General features: G+C 48.7%; 13 protein-coding genes across 13 annotated transcripts; 5 read left to right on the top strand and 8 right to left on the bottom strand.

Annotated features, from left to right (window-relative positions):
• Positions 1–316: 316 nt before the first annotated feature.
• On the bottom strand, positions 317–532 carry Asppvi_001650 (uncharacterized protein; the record flags this gene model as incomplete). Its single annotated transcript, XM_043297943.1, has 1 exon — positions 317–532. The coding sequence occupies one exon, from the start codon at positions 530–532 to the stop codon at positions 317–319; it is 216 nt and encodes a 71-aa protein (XP_043153878.1).
• A 2,051-nt stretch (positions 533–2,583) lies between these two features.
• Asppvi_001651 (SDR family oxidoreductase) lies at positions 2,584–3,646 on the bottom strand (the record flags this gene model as incomplete). Its single annotated transcript, XM_043297944.1, has 4 exons — positions 2,584–2,668; positions 2,720–2,783; positions 2,849–3,071; positions 3,128–3,646. The coding sequence occupies 4 exons, from the start codon at positions 3,644–3,646 to the stop codon at positions 2,584–2,586; spliced, it is 891 nt and encodes a 296-aa protein (XP_043153879.1).
• A 3,234-nt stretch (positions 3,647–6,880) lies between these two features.
• Positions 6,881–7,425, top strand: Asppvi_001652 (uncharacterized protein; the record flags this gene model as incomplete). The annotated part of the gene is made up of 3 exons (XM_043297945.1): positions 6,881–7,105; positions 7,158–7,290; positions 7,400–7,425. The coding sequence occupies 3 exons, from the start codon at positions 6,881–6,883 to the stop codon at positions 7,423–7,425; spliced, it is 384 nt and encodes a 127-aa protein (XP_043153880.1).
• A 910-nt stretch (positions 7,426–8,335) lies between these two features.
• Asppvi_001653 (Zn(II)2Cys6 transcription factor domain-containing protein) lies at positions 8,336–10,069 on the bottom strand (the record flags this gene model as incomplete). The annotated part of the gene is made up of 3 exons (XM_043297946.1): positions 8,336–8,641; positions 8,715–9,308; positions 9,518–10,069. The coding sequence occupies 3 exons, from the start codon at positions 10,067–10,069 to the stop codon at positions 8,336–8,338; spliced, it is 1,452 nt and encodes a 483-aa protein (XP_043153881.1).
• A 596-nt stretch (positions 10,070–10,665) lies between these two features.
• Asppvi_001654 (NAD(P)-dependent oxidoreductase) lies at positions 10,666–11,411 on the bottom strand (the record flags this gene model as incomplete). Its single annotated transcript, XM_043297947.1, has 4 exons — positions 10,666–10,709; positions 10,730–11,033; positions 11,097–11,320; positions 11,378–11,411. The coding sequence occupies 4 exons, from the start codon at positions 11,409–11,411 to the stop codon at positions 10,666–10,668; spliced, it is 606 nt and encodes a 201-aa protein (XP_043153882.1).
• A 596-nt stretch (positions 11,412–12,007) lies between these two features.
• Positions 12,008–12,850, top strand: Asppvi_001655 (DODA-type extradiol aromatic ring-opening family dioxygenase; the record flags this gene model as incomplete). Its single annotated transcript, XM_043297948.1, has 1 exon — positions 12,008–12,850. The coding sequence occupies one exon, from the start codon at positions 12,008–12,010 to the stop codon at positions 12,848–12,850; it is 843 nt and encodes a 280-aa protein (XP_043153883.1).
• A 659-nt stretch (positions 12,851–13,509) lies between these two features.
• On the bottom strand, positions 13,510–14,670 carry Asppvi_001656 (fungal specific transcription factor domain-containing protein; the record flags this gene model as incomplete). Its single annotated transcript, XM_043297949.1, has 1 exon — positions 13,510–14,670. The coding sequence occupies one exon, from the start codon at positions 14,668–14,670 to the stop codon at positions 13,510–13,512; it is 1,161 nt and encodes a 386-aa protein (XP_043153884.1).
• Positions 14,671–15,773: 1,103 nt separating this feature from the next.
• Positions 15,774–16,883, top strand: Asppvi_001657 (uncharacterized protein; the record flags this gene model as incomplete). The annotated part of the gene is made up of 4 exons (XM_043297950.1): positions 15,774–15,878; positions 15,937–16,172; positions 16,224–16,570; positions 16,633–16,883. The coding sequence occupies 4 exons, from the start codon at positions 15,774–15,776 to the stop codon at positions 16,881–16,883; spliced, it is 939 nt and encodes a 312-aa protein (XP_043153885.1).
• Positions 16,884–17,097: 214 nt separating this feature from the next.
• Asppvi_001658 (uncharacterized protein) lies at positions 17,098–19,889 on the bottom strand (the record flags this gene model as incomplete). The annotated part of the gene is made up of 4 exons (XM_043297951.1): positions 17,098–18,400; positions 18,453–18,538; positions 18,593–19,427; positions 19,483–19,889. The coding sequence occupies 4 exons, from the start codon at positions 19,887–19,889 to the stop codon at positions 17,098–17,100; spliced, it is 2,631 nt and encodes an 876-aa protein (XP_043153886.1).
• A 581-nt stretch (positions 19,890–20,470) lies between these two features.
• Asppvi_001659 (uncharacterized protein) lies at positions 20,471–20,854 on the top strand (the record flags this gene model as incomplete). Its single annotated transcript, XM_043297952.1, has 1 exon — positions 20,471–20,854. One exon carries the CDS (start codon positions 20,471–20,473, stop codon positions 20,852–20,854), a length of 384 nt encoding a protein of 127 aa, XP_043153887.1.
• Positions 20,855–20,881: 27 nt separating this feature from the next.
• Asppvi_001660 (GNAT family N-acetyltransferase) lies at positions 20,882–21,581 on the bottom strand (the record flags this gene model as incomplete). The annotated part of the gene is made up of 2 exons (XM_043297953.1): positions 20,882–21,153; positions 21,206–21,581. The coding sequence occupies 2 exons, from the start codon at positions 21,579–21,581 to the stop codon at positions 20,882–20,884; spliced, it is 648 nt and encodes a 215-aa protein (XP_043153888.1).
• Positions 21,582–22,370: 789 nt separating this feature from the next.
• Asppvi_001661 (putative PTR family peptide transporter) lies at positions 22,371–24,348 on the top strand (the record flags this gene model as incomplete). Its single annotated transcript, XM_043297954.1, has 7 exons — positions 22,371–22,581; positions 22,650–22,827; positions 22,885–23,033; positions 23,104–23,212; positions 23,280–23,419; positions 23,487–23,673; positions 23,727–24,348. 7 exons carry the CDS (start codon positions 22,371–22,373, stop codon positions 24,346–24,348), a joined length of 1,596 nt encoding a protein of 531 aa, XP_043153889.1.
• A 282-nt stretch (positions 24,349–24,630) lies between these two features.
• Positions 24,631–25,244, bottom strand: Asppvi_001662 (uncharacterized protein; the record flags this gene model as incomplete). The annotated part of the gene is made up of 2 exons (XM_043297955.1): positions 24,631–24,848; positions 24,977–25,244. 2 exons carry the CDS (start codon positions 25,242–25,244, stop codon positions 24,631–24,633), a joined length of 486 nt encoding a protein of 161 aa, XP_043153890.1.
• Positions 25,245–25,621: the final 377 nt, after the last annotated feature.

The raw sequence follows: 25,621 nt of genomic DNA on the forward strand, positions 1-25,621 counted from the left end.
TCTGCTTGCGTAGTCTCTTATATTTTATAGTTAGATTATCCTAACTCAAATCCTTTCCTAACCCTTACTCTATCTCTTCTACTCTCTCTAATCTTACACTGACTAACCCTGACTCTTAAATCCTCTTGAAATTTCTCGTCTGTTACGGAGCCATGCATATGCTATCCTAGAGTCAACTATATCATACGTTAGGGTAGCATGGATCCTAATTTTTGCTCCATTATAATTTGTAATCTTTAGGTTTTGCTTGTGGGGATGGTGCGGGGCTTATCCACTGTTTCCGATTATTATACAGAAAATGATGGAGACAACAGAACTATTTCTTGGGGCAGATAAGATCGCTGTCCGGGGGTGGTGGGCCATAGTACTCTGCGCACCCGGTCATATTGCCGAAATACCAATTATGGGCCGCGCAATCTCTGTCTTTTGTGCCAAGATTCCCGGTCGTGTTATCAATGCCTTCGATGTACTGTATATCCTTTATAGTGACCGGGACGCCATCTCCTGAAGTGATCCAGTATTCCGGAGACATTGTGCTATACTGCCACTTCCAGTTGACTATTATAGAAGTAGACAGGATCTTGGGGATAGGATCATTTGTATGTGTCAATCTGACATTTTGGCAATTGGAATTGGTGCTGCAATTGAGTCTGGTGGTGAGGAATTCAGCAAACTCCCTATTTCCAAGTTCAGGACATCCATAGGTATACTGTTCTCTCGTTAGCGCTTTTGTCTAGATACCCTCTTTTTATTCGGAAATTGTCGTGATAACATACCAGTGAAATAGGTATGTTCCACTCCGGCAGTGCTGCGGTAAGTGTAGCCAATGCACCTCCAAGACTGTGCCCCGTTAAGACGACAGGATAGCCTTTAAATTCACCATCGTTATAGTAATTAACCATGTAGTCGATCAGAGGCAGTGCAAATCTTGAGGCCTCGTTGTAGTCATTGTAAAAACCTGAATGGACTTGACAGCCTTGACAGATTTCAGGTATAGCCTGCTGTTTATATTGCCCATCAACTTTGTACTCGCCTTCAGTCCTGGAACCTCGATATGCCAATACAAGTACACGATTGGTGCGGTCAACTGCCATATACCCAGTGGCGTTTCCGGGATACGAGCTTTGCGACGTTCTGTGTGACGTTAGTTGTTCGAAGCTTTGACCGTCTTATAGCCGCCATACCCCCCGAAACCTCCGAGGACCCACGTGTCTAATGTCTCTAGTATGGGGCACGCCCCTGGGTCGCAATACACATTTGTGCCTGTCCAATTGGTGAAGTACTTTGGTGCACAACTTGCAGCCGCAGAGTACTCGGAGTAGAGTTGCATATTTGCGAAAAGCTCTGGGCTAATCACTAGTTCGGGTGTTACCAATGGAAGAGTTATGCTAGCATCTTAACCAACCTTGGAGCCCATGCTCAGTATCTGGTGCAAGTATTCGCTGCATTGCTAAGCTCTGCAAGCAGAGCAGCATGCTGTAAAGTAGAGAAAACCGAACCATTTTCATACAAAATAGTATAGCTGTGGTTGGGTAACTTGAAAGGGCAATTTTCGATGCTAATGGACCCTGGTACTGTGGACATTGATTTAACGTATGTATTGCGGGAATGCTACTATGTGGGGGTAATTTCCTCAATTTATACAACTGGAACGTTATTTGAAAGGCCAATGAAGTCGAAACTAGATCTTGTAGACACACGTCACGTCATTATTGTTCATCTTAGTACTCTATTTCTAAGAAAGAACGCTCTAGTGCTCCCAAATATTAAATTATCTGAAGTTGTGTGGTTACCATTGGAGAACCGAGCCGTCTAGTTCCGGCTGCCTGCCCAGAAACGAAACCAGCTGAACTCGCCCGATTCTGCAAACAGAAAACTATAAATCATAAGGCCGATGACGGAGATCTAAGTGTCATGTTCAACCTACCAAAGCGCTAAATGTCGCATTAGGGATAATCTGCATGGAACTCCTGGAGGTGCTACTAAGGTATGAAGATATATTTTGTAGACAGCGCACGGACAGTCGGACGGAACTGGAGAGTTTCACACAGCTCACACTATGTCAGCTTAAGCCTATTTAACATAGTTTACCCCGAATTGTGTCTGCAAAATTGAGTGACGGTTGCAGTCTTGTACATTATTTACCCTTGGCTAGATTACGCCTCGACAAGCCTCGACGGTCGCCGGATTCGGCGGGAGCTAGTGTGTCTGTAGTCTTTGACTGTCCTGTCCATTGGTTCAGCCCTCTTTCCTTGCCACCATAGATTGTTTTGGCTACATGGCGAAATTTCAGCGGACTCCTGTTGTCCAGGTCTTGCTGTCAGCACGCCAGGTGCTGGTCGATTTTGATCTGAGAGAGCTGAGTAAGGGGATCTACTACTTAAAGAAGATATCTTTTTCGCACAATCTATAACAAAAGAAGGCAGGTCAAGCCGGCACCTCCATTATGAAGATTGACAAATGGACCGGAAGTACTTCTCCGATCTGCGATGAAATCACACTATTTGAATTTCAATTTTTTATGGTATAAAGCACAACTTAGCCTTATAGAGCTCATCCATCATGTGCATATATGCGTTCGACTCAAAGAGACCTCTGTGTCTGCTCCCATTCTTCAATCCCCACAACACCCACCTTGAGAAAGGAGTCATCCTCATCAATACGTTTTCTTAGGGGCCCGTTGAGCAGTTCTGTCACATCCTACTTTGCCCATACAAACCTCCCATGCAAGAACCCTGCCTCTGGAGACGCAGCCCACACAGCAAACTGCCCTGGTAAATTTTCTGCATCGATGTCAGCGTTCTCTGCATACGTTCAACTGACCTTCAAAGTGGTGTATGCTACTTACCATCATCCCATCGAGGGTCATCCTTCTTGAAACCCGCGAGTTCTGCCAGTTCTGTGAAGACACCGCCAGGATGGTAGCTCACTATCTGGAGCTCTTCCGGAAGGACGTCCTTAGCGATCTGCTGCACTAGCATTGTCCCCGCACTCTTAGTGGCTGCATAGCTTGGGTGCTGGCCGGTGAGTTTACTCTCGTGGATCGCAAGAGAAGCCAAATTGATCAGTACCTGCCCGCCCTCGTCAGCACCAAGTTGTCTGAATATATACAGCGGTCTGCGCTCACCTTTTGACGGACTTTGGCACTTGGCTGCCTGTACAACCGTTCGGTAAAGTCAAGGTGTGTCCGCACATTGGTAATGTACTCTTTCCACACCTTGTCTCTGCCTAGGTCGAGAATAGGCTGCGCCGAGAACCTGGCTGCGTTAAGCACCACGACGTCGACAAAAATATTGTCGTTTGCTAGGCCGTTCCACAGCCTATCAACGGACACCACGTCAGCAATGTCGCATCTGAGCCCTACTGTCTGAGTGGAGGAAAACTCGGATGCGAGGCGTGCCGCGGCGTGCGCCGCGGCGGAGGCAACCAAGTTGTCCCGCCGGCCGATGATGACAAGTCTTTTTGCGCGGGCCTGGGCGAAAGCCCGCGCGATGGCATAAACTATGCCCGTGTGGCCGCCCGTGATGAGCACAGTCTTCCCTGCCTGCGAGAGCTCGGGCCGGGACGGCGCAATGGCAGGATAGGGAGCATTGTGAACTGTCTGGGTGAAGGCGAAGCCTGGTGGCAACGTGGTAGTGGAAGACATGGTTGTTTTAACAGGTTGAGGTTAAGAACTCGAATAGAGACTCTGGAGTCTGAAATTTAAGGAGATATATAGTTAGGGTACAAGTCTATAAGCAGACCATGCACATCTCAGAGTGAAAGAAGCTCTATTTATGAGTTTCACACTCCCTTTCTTACACTTGTTAGAACCAACCCTATAACGGCGCATCTGTTCCCGCCACTTCTGTTAACAAAGATGGTGATAGACCCACTACAAACCTTAGCATGGTCCGTCACCTGTGCCAACTCCGCAATAATATCAAAAACACATCAAAATCCGCAACGCACATGAAACTCCGCAAAGCCTCCGCCGGATCCCAGTAAGAACTATATGCGCGATTTTGGAGGCCTACACTCTCAATGCGGCCCTTGTCCTCGCAACTCTCTCGCTTTCGTCTGAATCAATGGGGCATTCACCCAACGCTAGTTACCTTATCAACGAAAATTGGCGGAACTTGGCGAATACGCTACCGATCTCGTACGACCTTTCCCTGGATCAACTTGGGGCACCTAGCCATGAACTTAGCAACCATGTTAATGTCCTCTACCTACGGGGATTATGTCGCCACGGCGCGGAATTATAGAACCCATAGACGCATGGTCCATCCGCAGTCTCCCCGAACCAGTACAAATTTGGCCGCAGTCACGTTCTGCTGTACGCAAAAAATGGGTGAGTATTGCTCCTTGGAGATGCCGTTTCGATCAACTATCGGCTGATAAAGCTAGTGAGACATCGGATGAGCAAGATACCGTCCTTTGCCTTAGGAGAACTCTTGAGAAGCGGCAAGACACGGTTGACGAAAAGGAGGGGACCCGCATGGCTAAGGATGTCAAAATTGTTCCGATCTTGATCTGAGTCACTGAGTGTGTCGTAGACCTACGTAGCCGCCATATGCATTTCCCACCCACCAGCCACCAGCTCAGTGGATGACGTGGAGGCTGCCACATTATTAACTTGTAGGTAGATGTCAGGAAACGACGAACACACGCGGGACGAAGTCCTCTGGACATACTTAGAATATCCACCTTTCCCTCCCTCCTTTTCAGCTCATCGGCAGTCCAACGGCAGCCAATCGATATTTTTCGGGTCAATTCCTGGGTACATGTCTCGTAGTGACTCCTTTGCCTTTCGGGCTTTCGTCCAAATCGTGTCGTGAAGTATACCTTTGCTCCACGTCGCACGAAGTGACCAACAGTTGCGAAATCAAATTCCACCGCTTTAGAATGGGTTCTGCCAGATCGTACGTCGGTATATACTAGAATCTGCGCATGATTGACCATTAGTAGGTCGTTTGCCTCAGTGGTTAACCTTTTGCAGCCCAGCGCGAGGTTCTCACAAGTAATTAAGGAAAGTTAAAAGTATCTTGGAGACACTAGGCTAGCAATCTAGGTCTAAAAAGGTGCGGCAAAATGGTTATTACCCTCTATATCTACGAGTGGCCTGATCTGATCCAAAAGTCAAAAAAAGGCCCTTGAAACCAAAACTTACTTCGACTTTCTCTTTAGGGCTGTAAATAAAATTGATGGGGATGGACGGACCCTTACCAACAGACCCACTGATCAGCAGCACACTGGGACTAATTAGGCGTGGAGAAAAAGGACCGAAGGCTGAGTAGTGCATGTAGTAGGGTAGTAAGAAGTAAGAAGCTACTAGGGCCTATTCTAAAGCTTCTTTAGAGAGTTAAGAGAACACGTTGCCAAATTCTTTATGCATACCTCTTATTTATAGTTTGCCTGATTTAAAACCAAGGAACGACAAAACAGACGATATATCGCAAATCCAGTATAATTCTGTTCCATATTGGTTATGAATTACCCTTTATCATCCTAAGTATAATATAGCTTAGACCCGGAAGTGGCACCAAGAAAGAGTGTTAAGCGTTGGGAGCTAGTGTGAGATCAGATGGGCACTCTCCGGACAAGTAGGCATCCGAAGGCGGGGGAGTAGGAAGAGAACTTCTTCCGTTGGTCGGCTGCTAGCCTTTGTGGATTTAGATGTGGTGGAACTGGACATTGTTATAACTGCTTGGCACTGACGTGTTAATGACTAAATGATGCCAACACAGCATCCACCATAGTAGAATCTGGTGACTTATGACAAATGCTGTTTTAAATACTGATTGCTTTCCTCGTTACATACTGAAGCCCTTAATACACGCATACCGAATGACTCTGAGTGCTGCTCAGCAAGTTTGATGGAACGCAACAGGCGACTGAAAATGTTTGATAATTTTGAAGAAGTCCTGGAAAAGAAGGCTCTCATCTTCGCCCCTCGCAAGAACACAAGCTATGAAGTGTGGATATTTACGGTATTACAAAAAGCGGGTACATGATTTTGATGAGACTAACAGCTCAAAAGGGTGGGCGAGAGCCAGAGATCCGACTGAGTAATGAAATTCATGCAGTTATATTGGATGAGTGGACAGCCATGGTAATAGCTTGTGAGAGTCTTGTTCCCTTAACTGACAATTCGGGTAGGACAGCAGGTTTGCCAGACCGGCAGATTCAGTAGCAGGACTACGAATCTTGTAAGCATGGAGTCAGAGAGCGATTTAGAGAAGTCTCCAGCTGATTGTGGGGTTGGACTGTGTGCTGGCTACGAGAATTTCCGGACATCAAAAATCCCCTTCGAAGAGTCGCGCTTTCGGCGTCTTTTTCATGACCTAAGGTTGCCAAAACATTTTGCAAGGGCATGTCTGCATAATAACTATTCGCATTTTGCAGAGTTTACTGTGGGAGAGAGCTCCCAAGAAGACAACAATATAGGTAAACAGCTCCAGCATATCACAACCACAGCATGCTGCTAATTCAATACTTAGGCTTTGTGATGCGGATTCTGACGAGGAAAAGCAGCTGGTCGCTGGTTTTATCATACAATATCAAAGAGCGATTGACAAATGTCATCGTCCGTGGCCTACCTGAGAGTGATGAAGCTGCACCCTTTGAATGCATGCTGCGGCAGTGTAGCGCTTTGGCAGGTCATCCAATGCTAGTGCCATTGATTCTAGCCGACATCCTTACGAACTTGTATGAGACCCACTGGATGAAGGAACTGAATGGACGTGTTATAAGCCTCGAAAGAGAAACTGGGTTGAATCCGTATGAGGGATCTCCAAGTTTTGATCCATTGACGCTACCCTTTGCGAAACTTACAGTGATGTCAAACAATCTCCAGCGGGAACTAGGGATGCCACATCTTAGGTTAAAATCATTAACCATGCTTATTGAGAAGATCAGCGACATATCCGGGAAACTTCAGTCCATATTAGCTCCTGCAGGACTGCCAGAGACTCCGCAGACACCTGAAACAGACTGGTATCTAAGCATAAATCGTGATTCCACCATGATCACAGAGCATTGTCAGTACCTCACTAGCCGCATATCTCACATGTTACTTAGGGCCGATGACCTCAAGGCTAGATGCTCGGCCCAACTTTTTGTGGTAAGTATTGGCGTAATCTAACTTTATGAAGACACTGACAGCCTCCCATTAGCTTTCCAACTTTACGAACGTTAAAGAGAGCCATGTGAGCCAAAAGATAGCTACAGAGTCCCAGAAGGTAGCCGAAGATTCGAAGAAAGTGGCCGATGATTCGAAACTCATCGCAGCAGACACCAAGAAGGATAGTAGTTCAATGCTAGGCATTGCCTTTTTGACAATGGTTTTTCTGCCGGCAACATTTGTTACCGTAAGTTATGTGCAGGCACCTAGTAGGATACTTACTGATGCTGACAGACGCTCTTCTCTTCTCCAATGTTTAATTGGCAAGCTGGTCAGTCGTCGAACAGTACCAAAGTTGTCTCTGATCGATTCTGGATTTTTTGGGCTGTCAGTCTTCCGTTGACCTTTATCACGCTGCTGGTGTATACATGGTGGATGCACTGGAAAGGCGTTGGCCTACTCTCAAGAAAGTCGGGCAGTTCAGCAGCATGACGACATCCATGTATTAAGCATAATGTACTAGTATAGTGTCGTGCATGGAATGCACATCGCCCCATACTAAATACAGTCACCCAGCACCCCTGGTGACCGCACTTTGGACATCCACTCTGGAGTCCATGTTTGGCTTTGTAAAAGATCTACTTAGCAGCGTAGATAAGCCTGTCAACTAGGTAAGGATTGGTAATGAGCTCCTGGTTACAGAGCTGCAATCTAATAAATTGATTTAATATAAGACTAATCCTTATCTTCCTAAGGGTAGACAAGGAGGAAACACTCCTATATACCTTCATAGACTCTTTAATGAGGCTATAACTATGATAAGCAGACTAGTTAGCCTGTGTGACACATATATCAACCTCTCCGCTTAGCACCATATCCTCGGCGCAGAGGGCCCCGGGACATCCTGCCCAATATGAGTAAAGGGGGCAGGGAGCCTATATCCATCCTTTTCCATCATCGACATGCGTCTCAAGCCTCCCTATTAGGTCCCCTCCTACCACTGCTAGATACGAGGGCTAGACTTCTAGTGGATGAGCCTTTGGATCTGCAAAAGGGAACCTAAATCTGTCACAGAGATGACGTGGTAGATGGATGAAGATAGGATGCACCATCCCCGATAATAAATTGTTCCATCTTCGCAACACCTACAAACCTTCACGCGAACAAGACCAGTTAGCAAGGCATGACCTGAAGAGCTTGGAAACTGCTGGAAGAGGACGGGTATGACACTCACGCAGCAAGCATGATCCATGAGAGGGGATCGACATCCACAGGCTTAGCCACCTTGGCAAAGTCCTCGATAAAAAAGTTCTGCACAAATGTCTGCCGTTGTCGATGCCACGCGAGGAAAAAGGCGGGGCTGCTGTCAGCTCTCCAGAGGGAGCCAGATGCCGTCCATCGGTGCACGCGTACAAAGTGTCCTGGGTCAGGCATGTCGGTGTTCTTGGAACCTGACCACTTGAGGAGTGCATAGAAGGCGATAAATGAGTAGCCCATGAGGATGGTGCGTCGGAGGGACTCGTTGACGGTCCAACTCTGGAGGCATGCATATTCAAATCAGTCGAGGTGGCCATTAAAAAAAGCAGATAAGTGGCGCTAGAAAACGTACCTCCCACGACTTGGGGGCCCTCTGCCTCACCTCGGCTTCTTCCAGGAGACACATCTCTGCCAAGTTGTCTGTGCACTGTTCGAGATCGAGGAGCCATGCTTCCAGAATAGTCATATCCCGCTCTGCCTGGGCGCGGAGCCCGATATCCCCATCGAACACCCTCAAAACCTGGTACATCCAGAGAGCCTGCGTGTTCGCTAGCTTTTCATATACTGTATTTGCCGCACCGCTCCCTACATCAGCCAGGCCCTGAGCCTGAGGATGTGCTGCCGTAGTGGTTGTCGACTCGTGTGATTGTGTCATCTCGGGACGGTTACTGTGTGCAACTTCCTTGTACACCGCCAGGAGATCATCGACTCCCTCGGAGAGGACACGCAGGGCCCAGCCACGATTGCTGTCGTTATGAGCGACATATGCAGACACTGCGGCATACAGGGTGATTATAGAGCGTGGAGTGTTTTGACGATAGAGGTGGCGGTGGAGGAAAGGCGTCTCCTTTGTGCGGACAAAGACACTAGGTATCTCCTTGATTGACTTGGTCATGAAGCCGATCTTGGAATCGGACTGGTAGAGCCTCCAAGGTTGGAAGTCTTCCTGTTCCACTAATGGTGAGCCATGCCGAGCACTAGATAGGGCTCACAGTTGCGTAGGATAAGTCATAATAGTGCTTCGATGGTGACGAAGGTGATCTCCAATGTTGAGATAGAATTGCCCTATCAAGTTGGCGTAGGACAGGTGGCACAGCAGGCAATATCAAGCATAACGACGGACTGCGCAATTCACGAGGATAGGAATTAACTTACAGAAACATCGCGGCTTTCATCTATGGGAAATCGGTGATTAGCGTGCAGCGGCGAGCTGGAGACCCTGGATATCGCTGTCATACTCGTCTGGTCCTGGTTCGCTAGGGCGTGCCACGGCTGCATGTCAAAGCCTTGGGGTATGTCTGTCATATAATTCGTGAGGTTGTCGAAGTTAAAAAAGGACAGGTCAAATGAGGGTGTTGGGCCGACTAGCGGCATTTGAGAGTTGTCCGCGCCAGTAGCACTGGAGGCGAGCAGCTCTTGGATCGGAGGAGGCCCACGTATTGAGGGGTTGTCAAATTCAAACTCGGCGCCAAGCACTATGGACGACTCATCAGGTGCGATGATGAGATCTTCAAAGTCGACATCCACGGTGTGTGGGGTAGAGTTGTCCAAACCAGATGCCGCGGGGTTCTTATGGTAAAGACAGGGTAAGCCTCTCTCAGCGCAACGAGTGCACTGCGGAGTTCGCTTGTCGCAGCGCCGTTTGCTGCGGACACAAGCATTGCAGCTTTTCTGGCGCGACTTGTCGCTGGTCCAAGGATTGACCATGGCAGCGCACTATTAGGGACAAGGGAGATCGGTTTTAACTATCGACAAGTTCGACGACGCGAAGGCGGCGATTGATGGCGATTCTGCAATGCTTCGGTAGGAAAGAAAGGCCATGGTTTGAAAGCTGTATCCCGAACTAACTCTCGCACAACGACGGAGGATTAGTCAGTAGCTGTGCCCATAACTACAGAACTGTTAGGAAAGGGGCATCTAGCGATTCCGGCCTGTTATTATTCCATTGGTTGAGCCGTACCATCCGCTTTTCCGCGCCCTGAGGATATCAGATATATTAGTCATCCAAAGAACTTCGGGCAGATTCCTACTGGGTACGTAAGTTCTATTGGATGACGATCTGTCTCGAAAGCGGGAGCTAGGTGTATTTCGATGGTCAGGATAGCCCATAATATCTCGGCTCCCATATCAGTTCATATATCCTGATAAAGAGAGACCCTCAAATCATAAGCTTGACCTCTGCATTTTAAGCTACGGCATTTTAATTATCCATTGAATTTCAGTAAACCGAAAACAAAGTACAGGTATATACAGTAATGTCATTTTCTGCTCAATTAGACAGTACAGGCGCCTTGCCAACCCATTCAGAGTCCCCGGTTATATGGTCCAATACCCAAGTCGCCAAACTCTTTCTAGATAAGAACATACCATCGTCTCCAGTGCCTGTATATGAAGCCGTGACAGGTGCATTGGGCCCATTGGTTAAAAACGGCACTCGGAACAAAGTCCACTTGAGTTGCGAGACGTCTTGAGACGCTACAAACTCACCGAGGCCCCTGAACTCGTCATAAGCAGACCCGCCTATAATCTTGACAAGAATAACCGATGCTTTCCACTTGAGACCGCCTTTGTCTAGTGGTGCGGGATATGAGCATGTGCCAAGAACCATGGCCCTCTCGTAGTGACTCTCCACCAGAATAGGAAATATGTGCTTCATAGCATCGGTCACAGGCTTAACCATTCCGTCAACATGTATATTCAAAAGGTGACAGAGTGACCTGGTTCTTTGACGTACCGTTCCTTTCGACTTTGATACGGGTCCTGCAAAGGAGACAAAGATTGTAGGACCAGAAGTTGCCGCGCGCCGGAAACTAGCAATATCTTCCAGAGTGCCTTTCACCACTGAGACATTTGCACTGTTGCGTATCTCGTCAGGAAGCTTCGCTGGGCTTCGCACATAAAGGGTTAATGTGTGCCCTTGCAACAGTGCGGCCTTGCAGAATTCTAAGCCCGATGGCCCTATCACAAGTTGAGAAAGTCAACCTCAAGACATCGTTTGCAACAGAAAGGCCTCACCAGTAGCTCCAATAACTAGTATATGTACTGCCATCCTCAGAGGTTGTATCACTTGTTGGGGTAGCGATTGGATGCGCACCAATTTGAATGATTATTTTCGGTACGCTTGAGAGAAACCAGGATGAGCCGTGAGCGAAGTTTTAGAAAGTCCAGCTCCTGGGATTTACCTGGGTACGTATAGAAGACGGCCCCGAACTTCTATCCGTACCCCGGATGCAAATTGCATCCGACTGACAAATCCTCATGTTGAGTTTAACTAACCCGAGGACCCATGGTTACAGAACTTACGTCGGGACTGTGGAGGCGATCATCCCTGAATGACTTGCGCAGCCAATCACGTTATTTCTGTTGATGAACCATCTGAGTCTCGGTCATTGGCGCCATTATTTCTAAGCAACTGCTTTGCGGAAGCAAATTGCCCACGCTCACAATCGGAAATGTTGTCCCCGACAAAGAAGACTATGGAATTTTTGTGCACGCAAACTGCAGCTTTCCAGCGTCTTCTTTGCTTGAAACTCGGAAGCTCTTGTATCCGATGATGGTACCATTTAAAGTTATCTAAGATCCAAGCACACAGTACTTGCGAATCCGATTTGTTTTCCATACTCCATCTCTGTTCGAATTAACGCGATGGATGGCTCCAAAAGGGCGCGTGCTATGTTCTTTTCCCATGGGTCTGGCCCCTACGTGCTAATGGGGAATGACCACCAACGACCGCTGATCGATATTTTGCAATCCCATGCCCACATTCTTGACAATGCCCGCGGCATCATCGTGTTTACTGCTCATTGGGAGACGTCGCACCCTCATATATCTGCAGCGCCCAATCCACAGATCTACTACGACTATGCTGGCACCCCAGGTCTTCCACAGGAGGCATTCGAATATCGATACGATGGGCCAGGAGATCCTGATTTAGCAGCTCGGATCGCTAGTACTTTACAGGCTGCTGGATTCCAGCCAATATTGAACACTGAAAGAGGATGGGACCATGGGGTGTTTGTGCCTTTGATTGTCATGCGGCCACAAGCAGATTTACCTGTCATCCAGATGAGCATACTCAAGGGAGAATCAGATGAGTCTGAGGCAGAGAAGAATATCAGATATGGTGCTGCCCTGGAGAGATTCAGAGATGAAGGTTATGTGTTCTTGTTCAGCGGTTCCTCATATCACCATTTGGAAAAGGTCTTCGAGGCACTCCCAGAAAGAATGGGGAATGGAAAGGTGGATGGGTCAACGCAAGAATTCGAAACCGAGCTTGAGCGTGTTGCTGCAATTTCGGATGCAGACAAGAGGTCCACCATACTGAGAAGGTGGCGGCAATTTCCTCAAAGCTATGAGGCACACCCCGCTGGCAAAGCAGAGCATTTCATGCCCTTCCTAGTTGGTTCTGGATCGGCTGGTAACGACAAGGGTGAGATGACGCAATCCTGGGAGCTGTTCGGAGCCACTATGAGCACCTTTGTGTGGTGAATTTCGAATTCAAGTCCAACGGAATTGTCAGGAATACATTAAGTTCCCGTGTACGTATCGAGGAGCTTTTAGCCACTTAGTTGACGTAGTCAGAACTGCATAGACCGGTCATCCGAATCTACATGAAAGTGAATCCGTACGTTTCTGGATTTAATGACGATGGCGCAAGTAGGCTTGCAGATGGAGATATCTGCAGTTTAGGCATTAGACCAGAAAAGGTCCTAGCAGCAATGGAACATAGGTTGGGTATGTTGCCCATAAGCCCGTGTGCAAGCTGCATACTACTAGTTCTCCCGTTGGCATAAGATAAAATTTTCTGCGCGGCAGTTAATAAAAGAACTTTTTGCTCATCTTGATTGTCATTGTAACTTGCCTGCCCATATCCTTGAAGACCTGAGGCAATACTAACGCTTGGTGAAGTCGAAGCCTCCGTGCCATCGGCTGCTTTTGAAATGGCAAGAAGCGCTAGTCTTTCAAATTCGGAGCATAAATCCAGTAATAATTGTACGTCGAGGACTTTGTCTTGTTGGACCTTTGTCAGAAATTCGACGAGATGACGAATGTATCGTGCGTGGGAATGTGCTTGTGCATCTGTAGGGTTCTCAAGCACTACCGCTACCAGAGTGATGCAGGCAGATATAGGATAGCATAGAATATGCCTAGGAGGCAATCAGAAGGATGACCTTTTGTACACCGAAAGGATATACGTACCAGAGTTGTCCAGGTTGCTCACAAGGCAAGTATTGCAGTATATGGATTATTTGGGAGGCTGTCGATGCCTGAATGATCCTTGACGACTGGATCTGTCGCATTGCACTAATATCGCCTTCCTGGTTAAGGTGTGCTGCAAAGCCATGAATCTCACTGAGGGTGCAATAGTAAGCAAAATGTAATAAAATGATAGGCTCCCTGATTGTTGGCTCTGTTGACCAGACAATACGATCAGGTTGACAACTCCACGGAAGCTTCGCTTTCCAAATCTCCAGTTGATGGTCAACCTCGGCCACAAGCTCCAGAAGCTGATGTACATTCTGCCTACTAGCGGATCCGGAGTAGAGCCTTTTCTCGACGTTGAATTCAATCATCGCTAGTTCAGCCTTCAATCGAAAACCGGAGGCTGACATGCTACTTCCCGGGACGTCTCCATCCGCTGGAGACGCAGACATAATCAGATCTGGGTAGTCGATATTTATCGCATCGTCATCAAATACAGAGGGCAGCCCTGTCTTTACAGATATGCTCTTGTCGAGTATATATGCAATCCAGAAGGCCCTCTTATGGCGGTTAGTGGTTGCAGGGTCAAGGACCAAGTAGAATTCCCTTCGGTGTAATCCAAACGTCAATGATAGACGTGCGGCCGCACACACGAGAACGGAGGTTGTTCGCACATCACTCGATCCCTGCATATATATAGCCATGGCAAGAAGCGCTTCTAGGCCCAAAACGTCTGCCGCTCGTAGAGCAATGACCGAATACATGCTGAATGCGTTCTTGAAGAAGTGCCATGACAGTTCCGTCATCTCGCTATGCGAGCCCCTGGCGGTCCGTAACTGAATCGCGACTGCTATCGTAGCATTCAACATGGCCCAGCGTCCAGCGTGCTTCCCTGGTGGAACAGTAGGGTCTGAATAGTGTTGTTCCAGAAGGTCCGTTAGGACAGGGACATCAAATAGCGGTAGAACGTGATTGGCCTCAGTAAAGGCCGCCTCAAACATGGATTGGAGCTGGGATTTTGGAGGGAGTTGGATAAAGACCGAGCTGGTGAAAGGGCCGCGGTTTGCTTCTAACCTGAGCTTTCTCGCATTTTGCTCCGGAAACATTCTGAACAATTTCTCCCTGAGAGCGGATTTTTTCCTCTCATGACCATCCGATATTATCGATGGCTCAGGGAACCTTGCTTCTGACTCATTAGAATTCGGCTCGTGCCTCCGTTCAGTGTTGGAGGCAGTGGTGGATGAATTCCCCGCATCCGACAAAGTGGACTCGGCCCTGTTCTCGCATGTTTCCGAGGCCGGCTGTGCCAGCTGTTCCTCTGCGCACGCCGTGGTATTGTTCGCCAACCCCACAGGAACATTTGCTGGACGGCGCGCAGAAGCCTCTAATTCCGTAACTCGAGCCTCGAGCCTCTCTAAATAGGCTTTTCTGGAGTAGAATTAGTAGATGACAAAAGCTGGTCTCAAGATATTAACTGACGTTTTCCCTCGACCTCTCCGTCTCACTCCCTGGTAGATACAAGTCAAATGGCGCTCTGCACACGAAGTACACTGAGGAATGTTGCCGTCACATCGTTTCTTTTTCTGCTGACATCGTAGACATGCCTACCGCAAGCTGTTAAGAAGCATCACAATCGTGAACAAGATTCTCTTACGTTGGTGATTCTTCTACCTCTTTGTGTAAGTGGCGAATCCTGGTCCTTTGCTGAAGACCCCATGCCGGCAAACAATCCCGATAGACAGCTGGTAACTGACTGTTACAATCCGCTGATTCGAGTCAAGGCGGGCCATTAAGATAGAATATGTGAGAATACTAACCAGTCAACGCGGACCAAAAAAGCCGTGTGAACATCCACCTATTGTTTGTCGAGATAGATACGGAGTATTGGTGCGACAACAGGATAGATCCTTGTCGGAAGCAAATTGCATCCGGCTGAGAAATCTTCCTGCGATGACTTCTGGTTAAATCAAGGCTGCAGCCAATGAAAGTATTCAGGTTGCTGAATTAGCGTCGGATCGGATGCGGAAACTCTCTTCTGAGTACCATTATTCCTAAGCATGGCTTACAGAAGCATATTCCCACCCTTGCAATCGAACATTTCCCGACAGTAGCTGTTGGTGCTTTCAAAACTATATAATGGCGACCTGCCTTGTCCTTGTAGTTACTAAAAATCAACCCTTTCATTTTCTTCCAATACGATTCCAAAACAATGGCCATCATCGCAGTCGCTGGCGGAACGGGCATGCTCGGCCGGGCAATTGTGGAAGCTCTGAAGAATACCACAGGCCACGGTGTCGCAGTTCTCACGAGAAAGGTACAGTGGACGGTACATAACATCTCTGTCTGCGTTTGTTAAAAGTGGAATCTTGTAGGCAAACGATGATCTGGCAAAAGAACTCGGTGTCCCGCTCCTTGTGGTGGATTATTCCAATGTTGACTCCCTGACCCAACTGCTCGAAAACAATCAGATTGACACCGTCATCTCTGCAATGTCGCTCACCAATGATGAAACGAGCAATTCGCAGCTGAATCTCATAGAAGCGGCAGACCGGTCGTCGAGCACTAAACGACTCATTCCCAGCGAATATGGCATTTGCTACAACGAAGAGTAAGAATTAAGGCAAATATTGTATGAATTGCAAGCTGAGCACTGGCCTAGGCATGCAGCCCTTTTCCCGACTGTGAAGGGCAAGTTGGCTGCAGCGCAGAAGTTGCGATCCACCAGCCTGGAGTACACGTTAGTCTCCAATGGCTTCTTCTTGGACTATTATGGACTGCCCAAGGTAACGAGCTACCTCCAACCATTTGTGTTCGCCGTCGACATGGCAAATAATGCAGCTACTATTCCCGGCTCGGGCGATACTCCCGTGGTGTTCACCCATACGTTCGACGTGGCCAATTTTGTGGCTGCTCTTGTTGGTCACGCAGACTGGCCAGAGCGAAGCATCATTATCGGCGACAAAAAGACGTGGAATGATTTCGTTGCTATTGCGGAAGAGATTAAAGGTTCGTACCCATGCAATCATTTTGGTGGTTTGCTTAGTGCTTACGCTATGGTTGCGTCTCAGGCGTCAAGTTCAACATCACTTACGACAACGAAGAGATGTTAAAGAACTCCCAGGTTACGGAGCTTCCATCGCATCCGTCCATCTATCCATTCCTGCCCAAGGAGATGCTCCAACACATCCTTGCTGTGTTTGGTTTCTGGACAGCTGTAGGCGATTTCAATCTGCCTGAGGAAGACACGCTTAACAGCCGCTTCCCAAATATGAAGGCGCGCACGGTCCGAGAGGTTCTGGAGCAGGGGTGGAAGCCTTGAGCCGGTGATGATTCACAGCTGTTTGACATTGGCGCCTTGCTAATCAAGCATTCATAAGGCATCTGTCTGTCTCTTTAGATTTTCTCTCTCTACATCTGTGCTTCCTTGTTCTCCTCTCTCATACTTTTGTCCTCGAGCCCAAGGGCATGACGTAGTGGAGATTGCACTAGACTTACATCGGAATATCTACCGGATATCATGTCACATTGTAGCCTCATGCGAGCGAGTTATACTTCCTCAGGAGTTCCTTTACTTGTCCACACCATGTCCCACACTCCATCGCAATTACTTGGGCAGTTTTTCCATCGCTAGTTCTCATTCCTTTCCTGTAGCTTGAATGCTGTAGCACCTTCTCTAACAGCCGCGGATCTCCAACTTTGGTTGCATAGTGAACTGCTGCCCATCCATCTCCTCCGTACACATCGCCAACGTCGTCAGAGTCGAGAAGAATCGTTGCACTCCTCGTACTTCCGTGTTGCAGTGCTTCGATGAGCGGAGTGTTCCCGTCCTGGTCTTTTTGCTTCAACAAGGCGGTGTTCGGGCATAGCCGTATGAGGGTCCTGAGAGACTCGCTCTCGTCCTGTACACATACATGATGGTATACATTCTTCCCTGTTCTGTCCTGTATGTTCAGATCGGCACCGTTGCGTATCAGCTCCTCCACGCATATCGCATCATCCAGAAGGTCAAACAGTGGTGGCCGTCCATCCTCGTCCTGCGCGTTGATATGCAAGTAGTCTTGTCCGCCGTTCTGGCAAAGCAAGGCAACTGTCTGCCGTCTGCTTTCTCCTCGAGAAGATAATCCTGCGTAATGAAGCGCAACCTGTTGATTCTCCTGTCTTACTGCGCGATCAGCTCCCTCGGCCAGCAATAACCGGACGCAATCCACTAAACACCCCTGCGCGGCCATCATCAGCGGTGACTCTCCCCAGACATTTGGCTGATTGATGCTCAACTGCTCCGGATAGCATCTGCTCATCTCGAGTGCGTAGGCCAAACTCTGCAACGCATTCGACTCGACCGCTGCATGGATGACATTCGCATTCAGGTTGGACTGGATGAAGGGATCGGCTCCATGTTCGACTAGAATCCTCATCTTGTCGGCACGATTGGTCACTGCAGCCCAATGCAGGGGAGTCCAGTGGAATTTTCGGTCCTTCTGGTCGAGGAGATTATGGATCACTTTGCGCGCGCTGTCGCTTTCCAAGGCGGACACGCGGAACTGCTCGGTGATGGCAGCATACAACGGTGATCGTTTTTGGTATCTGGTCTTCCATCGTGCCCAGTTTGTACCCGGCGGAGCATTGTTCGCATTATCCACGAATTCAATCAGGTCCTCCAGCTTCGGTCGCTCCGGGTCGCTGGCGTCGTAGAGATCCAGAACAGCGATGTGGATGGGGGTGAATTCAAAGTCTGCGAGATAGTCGTCGTCTTTGGCGAATATGCGCACGATCTCTTTCTCGACTTCGGTTGCGTCTGCGGTTAGTGACTTGAGAATTGCTAGGTCGACCGGTTTTCTTTCTTGTGTCAGTTTGTGTACCATCATCTGCAATGATTGGGTTGGCAGACCTAGCTCCAAGGTCTGCGACTTCAGTGTCCACGCCGATGTCGCAGAGATATTTTACGGTCGGTAACTGTCTTGCATAGACCGCGGTCTACTAATGTTAGCATTAAATCTCTGAAAAAAGTAAGAGAGAGGAGGGGCGTACATGTAAGAGAGACCATCCATCAGGGGCCGTATCCCAGGGTGTGGCCTCCCTGGATGAGATGGTCATCTTCAGCTTGTCCAAGTTGCCATGTTTGACGTATCGCATTGCATCAGATCCTTCTGGCACCATTCGATATGTGTTGAGATTGTACCTGATCCTAACTCCTTGCATCGAAGCCAAACGTGAAACGGCCCGATGGAAAAAAGCGGATGGTAAGACTCGGGTCTGCGACGGTGTTGCGCCCGCACAGTCTGGCTCAGAGCATTCTGTCCGTGAAGCTTTCGATTGCTTGAAAATGCTCGAGTTGAACTTGGAGAATAGGTCGTTGGAAACCTCAATGCTTTGTTTGTGGCATCGGCAGTAGCAGTCAAATCGACAGGCGCGGCGAATTACCAGGGCGTCTGCCTCGGCACTCCTAGTTCTATTGGCGCCTACAAGACTCGGCTTTTGTATGATTTCATCTTGATCTGGGACAGTGATTGACGAGGCTGACTCATTGAGACTCGAGAATATGGATGTCGCTGGTGATACTGTTGAGCTGCCGATGCTTGACCCAGTCGACGAAGAGTTCCGTCGAGGCATATTCCACGCTCCAGGTGCCAGTAATGAGCTGTCTGACGAATCCCCCGACGATACAGAGTTTCTCCCAACCGCTCTTATATTCTCTTCCTGGTATGCGGCTGGCCGGCAGTCGACTGTCGGTGTAGGGTCGGTAGGTGTGCGAAGCAGAGGAAGATCACGCCGGTCAATCGTGTCTCTCGTCATCTCCTCTGCAACGTTGGAGCAGATCTCGAGAAGCTGGGGATTTTGCCCACACATAGCTAACATTATTTCCCTGAGAGCATATGAGTTAGTATACCGAATCCTATTTGGCGGCTCAGATGACGAACATTTGAGCGACCGAAACTAAGCTATGCAGCATTGCACACTGGCCCTTGACGCGGCCATCGATTCTCTCGAGGCTTGACTTGTGCTGAACCCATCTCATGCGTCTGATAGTTGAGCTCTCTGACCTGGCGATCTGCTGAAGTCGCTTCTGCAAGTCCTTCAGCGTCGCGTAACTCTCGTCAATGCCATTCTTCACCGTTTCCACAGAGATCTGGTGGACAACCCGACGACTTCGGAAGATCCGGTCAAAGCCTTTGAGGTTTTCTTCAAAAAGTGATAGGTGGTTGGATAAATCTGCTAGCTCGCGCTCGCCATCCTTGAAGCTTCTCACCAGCTGAATCGTCTCTCCGCTGATGGCGATGAGGTTGGCTATTGAGCCAAGGAGTCCGATAGTGGTAATCGGGTCCATCCTTTTGCTACATTACGACCGATTCTTCGAGTTGGACGTTAGATACTGTAGTTCCGGCAAGGACGATCCAGCTGCTCAAAGGGTGAAGACATGCGCGATGCTTTGCAGGAGTCAGAAACCTGGCCGTAGGACATGGGAAGACCTAACACAACCGCAGCGGCTGACTCGTAAATGGCGCGGCAAATTTGATGCCCCTGGCCCGAAGAATGTGCACTATGCCAACGGCTGAGAGCAGAAGGAAGTGCGTGGCTCACAAGGATAGCAAGATCCGTGGAGGGGCAGGCCGACGGCTGGCAAGAGGAGATAGGCACAGAGCCATGCACCAAATGATTGGGGTCGCCATGGCTGCGCGATACTAAAATAAGCAAAAAAGGGCTTGGACCGCATTGCAAGTCACCGTTTCGAGTTACTCGTGCCAATCATTTTCCTCTTGATACACATCAACCAACGAGGGAAGCGCTCTAACCGCCGAGCATTTTAGTTGTTTCATTGGGTCGAACCCATGCCACAGGGGGTTTGATAGAATGCATATTGAGATTCATTCACATACTCTTTGATATTGTAAAAAAGGTAAGATCAAGATGAGTCCGCTTGCAGTGGCCGATGTTACTGCTCAATTTAAGGAGCAAGTGCTCCCAGACTCCACATCTCCCGATCTTCATCTCAGCCAGTCCACGGACGAGGAGAATCTTCGCATCTGGCAATTGACATCAAATGAGTGGAATACGAGTGTGAGAGAGGTTTTACGAGCTGCTCAAAAAGAAGCGGCAGAATGGGATCTGCACAAGATCACGCTCTGGAATCCGTCGCACGCCCTGGAGAGGGCAATCCAATTATCAGGTATTCCGTTTCAGCGCAAGCATTGGATCCAAGACAGCATACCCTGTCTGCAATGGTATGAAGAAGGGAGAGGCAAGCCAGATTCGCTCAATTGGCTTCTGAATGAGAAATACGGCTGGTGCTAATTAATTCACTTTGTATGGGTGTTTGGATTATAAACCTAGAGTCTGTGTCTTAGGTCTAAATACAAGACATTCTTCCTCGTACAGCACGGTTTCACCATCCTTGACGACGCCTTCCAGTGGCATGGAGATATGCGCCTCAACTTGGAATCCAAGCCTCTGGTAGAATGGTACAGCGTCAAGTGTGCTTTCCAAGGCAATAGGAAGATTCTCTTTCCTGCTGCGTTCAATTCCCCAGTTGACCAACATGGACCCTGCCCCACGCCGGGCATAAGATGGGTCAGTCGCAATAAAGCTCAGGCCTGGACAGCGTAAGCAGACGTCTATCAGATAACGTGGTCGCACAGAACGTACGATAGCATGGTGTTCTCCCCATTATTTCGTCCGCTGCCTGTTCGACCTTCTCTGTCCAAGCGTTCAAAGTAGCCATATTGGTGCCTTCAGGCCATAGCCATGGCTCTTCTTCATATAGCGTCGATTCAGAAACAGGAAGACACCATTTGGCAAAGCTGACAACTCGATCATGATCCTGTCTAACCACCAGTACCTCCCATTGCGGGTCTCGAATCTCTTTGATGGCTTTGTTCACTAGCGACGTCCATAGCCCCTTTCGCACGGCCGGCGTGGGAAACTGGGCCAGGAGCATGCCATTGGTGTGAAATGCCGCCATGTGAATATCAGCGATGCGAGGAGCATCCGCTTCCCTGGCTGCATCAAGAGTGAAAGCCATTTTAGAATACTTCAGGAGCGGCTGAAATGTGAAATCACAGCCTCATTCAATCCTGAGCAGAGCGCCTAGAAACGAAGGCGGCTCGTGGAATAGGCGAGTTGCGGGGTTGGCGGGGCAAGTTTATCTTAATCACAACTGGAGGCATCAGAGTATCAACTAATGCCGTTTTTGTCTCCTAATGAGGATATAAGAGGCAGGCCTGTAGACAGCTAGTTCATTGCAGCATTATTATTGTTGACAGCGATACTCGGGATATCTAGTTGGTTGTCGTAACTTAACGGATCCGAACAGCGGTTTATGACTTGATTTGCAGTAGTTATGGGTTTCGATATAACTAGTTTAATGCAGATACCCGATGCTTGCTGCTGAGGGGTATACGATATAATGCGCCTTCTTTACTCCCTACAACTCCAAGGCTTTCAGCTTGCAATCAGGACTGCTATGAGAGTAGAGTGCTAGTTTGTGCAAGAAGGCGCACTCATCCATGACACGGTACGATGCCATTTTTGTATCGTACTTTACCTCTAGGATTGCACCTTGCAATCAGACTTGCACTATACTATACCGATGCGTTAGTCCGTAAACCGGTATGCCTAGTCACAGACAGATGACATTGACCATTGAAGGCTATCCCGAACTCCGTCCAACGCCGATTTTATTCCGGACATTTCCAGGCATGAGATAACATATTTAAAGGGGAATAGTAGGGAAAGGAATTTTTCAAAAAATAACACACACGATCAGTCCTTGACAATCCGTCCCTCATTCTACCAACAAGGGCATATGAGAATGGACGCTTCAGCCAAAGAGGACCAAGCTGAAAAAGGACAAGCAGCATACATTGCTCCATTGTCCACAGCGCCAGACAGCGAAGCAGCGACTGAAGACGAAGTCCGGGAGCTAGAACATGTCGCAGCAAGAGTGCCAGCGCGGGTTTGGCTTGCTGCAACGATTGCAATGGCAGAGCGGTTTGGGTACTATGGCACACAGAGTCTCTTCCGTAAGTGCAGAAGTTGTTTTAATTCTAAAGTTATGGGGAGATCTGACTCTTGGTATTGGATTCTATAGAAAACTATCTCCAGAATAGCCCAGGGGACCTCATACCCGGCGCGATGGGGTTAGGGAAGTCTCGCGCTACCACGGTTAATTTGGCTTTCACGGTTGTGGTGAATCTGTTGCCATTGCCAGCGTCAATCCTGGTCGACGGACGTTTAGGAAGATATAAGGCTTTGCAGATCTTCACTGGGTATTGCTGGGTCTGGTTCCTGCTTGTTCAGAAGTGTTCTAACCGCTTGAGTTGCAGAATCTACGCTCTGGGATCTGCAATCTTGTTGGGCACTTCATTTCCCTCGGAGATGAAAAGCGGCGTTGCTCTTATAGGGTTTATTCTGGGAAGTATTCTAATTGCTGTGGGACTTGGAGGTGTTCAGGCTTCAGTCCAGCCTTTTGTTGGTAAGTTGCTCGGCGTTACGTTCACCAGTTCGGAGAGTTTCGGAGAGAATGACGCTCACTGCTTCTTCAGCGGACCAATATACAGAGCACACGATGCGGATAAGAATCGGAAAGAACGGCCAGCGGGTGGTAGAAAGTCGCGAACTGACCATCCAGTACATCTACAATGTTTACTATTGGTACGAAGAACTAATAGTGTCAGAGATGGATGACTATCTTACTGACTGCCATGGCTCGTCATTCTAGGATGGTGAATGTCGGTTCACTTGGAAGCATTGCTACCACCTTGATGGAGAAGTATATTGGCTTCTGGTCTGCGTATCTGCTGGACCTGTGTGCCGTGGTACTTGCCGTGGTGATTGTCCATTTAGCGAGACCAAAGTTCGGTATGACAGACAGAGGATTGTCATCTGTCACTTAATGTGAATAATTGCTGATCCTGGGATTTGACAGTGCATCCTGTCCCACAAGGGTCTGTTCTTCCCCGTGCAGCACGCTGTCTATGGTATGCTGCCCGCGGTGGATTCAGCCTGGACGCTGCTCGGCCAGAGTACCAGTTAGAGAAGCACAAGCGAGTGGTGCCATGGGATAAGGAATTTATTTCTGAGCTTCGAGGAGCGCTCTCTGCATTCAAAATCTGGTACTCCTCACCAATCCCTGTTTCCTTCGAATTATAGCTGCTAACGACAGCAGCATTGGATGGCCCATTTTCTGGGTATGCATGGGACAAGGTGCTCAAGTCTCCATCTCACAAGCCGGACAGATGGAAACTCACGGGATCCCCAATGACCTTATCAAGTCATCGAACCCGATCGCCTACGTGATCTTTGGTGTGCTTGTCCAAAAACAGCTCTATCCATTCCTCCGACGACACAAAATCCACTTCAGCCCCGTCAACCGCATCAGTCTGGGATTCTTCATCATGTCAATGGCCATGGCGTATTCTGCAGTTGTACAGGCAATCATCTATCGCTCCGGTCCCTGCTACTCCCATCCACTGTCATGCGCTGCGTCGGGCGGCCGCATCCCTAACCAAGTGCATGTCCTGCTTCAGCTGCCGACTTTCGTGATCATCGCGCTGGCCGAGGTGTTTTGCTGGCCGACTGGATCAGAGTACACGTATTCGCATGCCCCAAAGAGCATGAAGTCGATTCTGCAGGCGTGCTATATCAGCACCGCCGGAGTAGGATATCTGCTAGGGATGGCTTTGTCGCCTCTGGCTAGGGATCCTTTACTTGTGGTGCTCTGGTCTGTAACGGCCGGGATGATGTTCCTGACGGCCTGCGCTTTTCGTATCGCATTCCGCAGATACTAGGTGTGGATATGCTCAGTGGAGGTAGCATAAAGGAAAGAGTGGTGGTACATGTACGAATGGACAAGAATACATAGATAGCTAGATAGTGTTCTCAGTCATCAATAACAGATCATGTCCAGGCGGCTGCAGCAACACGCGCCTTGACCTGCGCGGATATAGACAAGAATGCTGGACCATGATAATGATGTCAAAAAAGCGCTGATATTCCCAGGTGCAAGATTCATACCATTTCCGCGGCTGTCGACGAGCCCGCTTGTAAGGAAGTATCAGTAACCAACTGTATCAGAGACCATTCACCCTGTCCCCATCTTTCTTTCCAGGAAACAGCCGAAGTGCAAGAAGCTGCTTGCCTAGACGGGTCAATACCCTGGGCGCTACCCCCTCAGCCTCATCATAGACAACCTCGAAACACACGTTACCCATGGCCCGTATCCTCGTCTCGGTGGCGATAGTGACGACCAGATTCATAACGTCCCCTGCCTGGACACAGAGGGTGTCGCCTAGGGGCATGCCAATGTCCTAGTATACCTTCTGAAAGGAGACATTGCGCCCTTCATTCGCCTTTGGTAGAGTGAGATCAAATATCAAGTGAGAAAAGGGCGGGACTTTCATTGTTGCCTGTCCTTACTGAGGGGCCGATATCCAGAAAACTCGCGAGTGGAACTGCCACGAGAAAGACCGGTGGCTCTGCGAGTGACGCGAGAACCTGCATTACGGCAGGTTGCAAGCATATCAGGGTTGGCTAGAGGCTGTAGTAAAACCAGCTTCACCTTCTGCGTCTGCGATGTTGGTTCTGGTGAGGCCCCCAAGCCTCCCGTGCTGAGGCTAGACAGCCCAGCTGCAATATGAAACTTATTCGGATGATCAGGGTCGGTGATAGTTGCTACTTCAGACATATTGAAGATCAAAGATGGGGCAATTGAACTGAGTCAAGAATAATTCGTCTTTATTGATGCACAGATGTCAATATTTCTGTTGGAGAGGGGTAACCTCTAAATGCGGGTGGAGAAAGGCACCAGCACATCTCCAACTATTTATACCCAAATAGTACAATCCCGAGTAAAAGCGCCCTGCAAAGGCATTCTATCTGATTGATTATATCAATTAATCTCCTCATGATCTGTGAACAACCACCTCCTCTCTAAAAGACAAATGTGCTCCACATCTCCTTCCGAGCTAGCCACAAGAGAAGCTTGGGATACCATCAACGACGGTTGATAGATAAACGTCACACAATAAATAGTTCAAGTACGTCTCCTGGGAATTATTTTGG

The sequence above is a fragment of the Aspergillus pseudoviridinutans genome (assembly GCF_018340605.1).
Source record: "Aspergillus pseudoviridinutans IFM 55266 DNA, scaffold_1, whole genome shotgun sequence".
Lineage (NCBI taxonomy): Eukaryota > Fungi > Ascomycota > Eurotiomycetes > Eurotiales > Aspergillaceae > Aspergillus > Aspergillus pseudoviridinutans.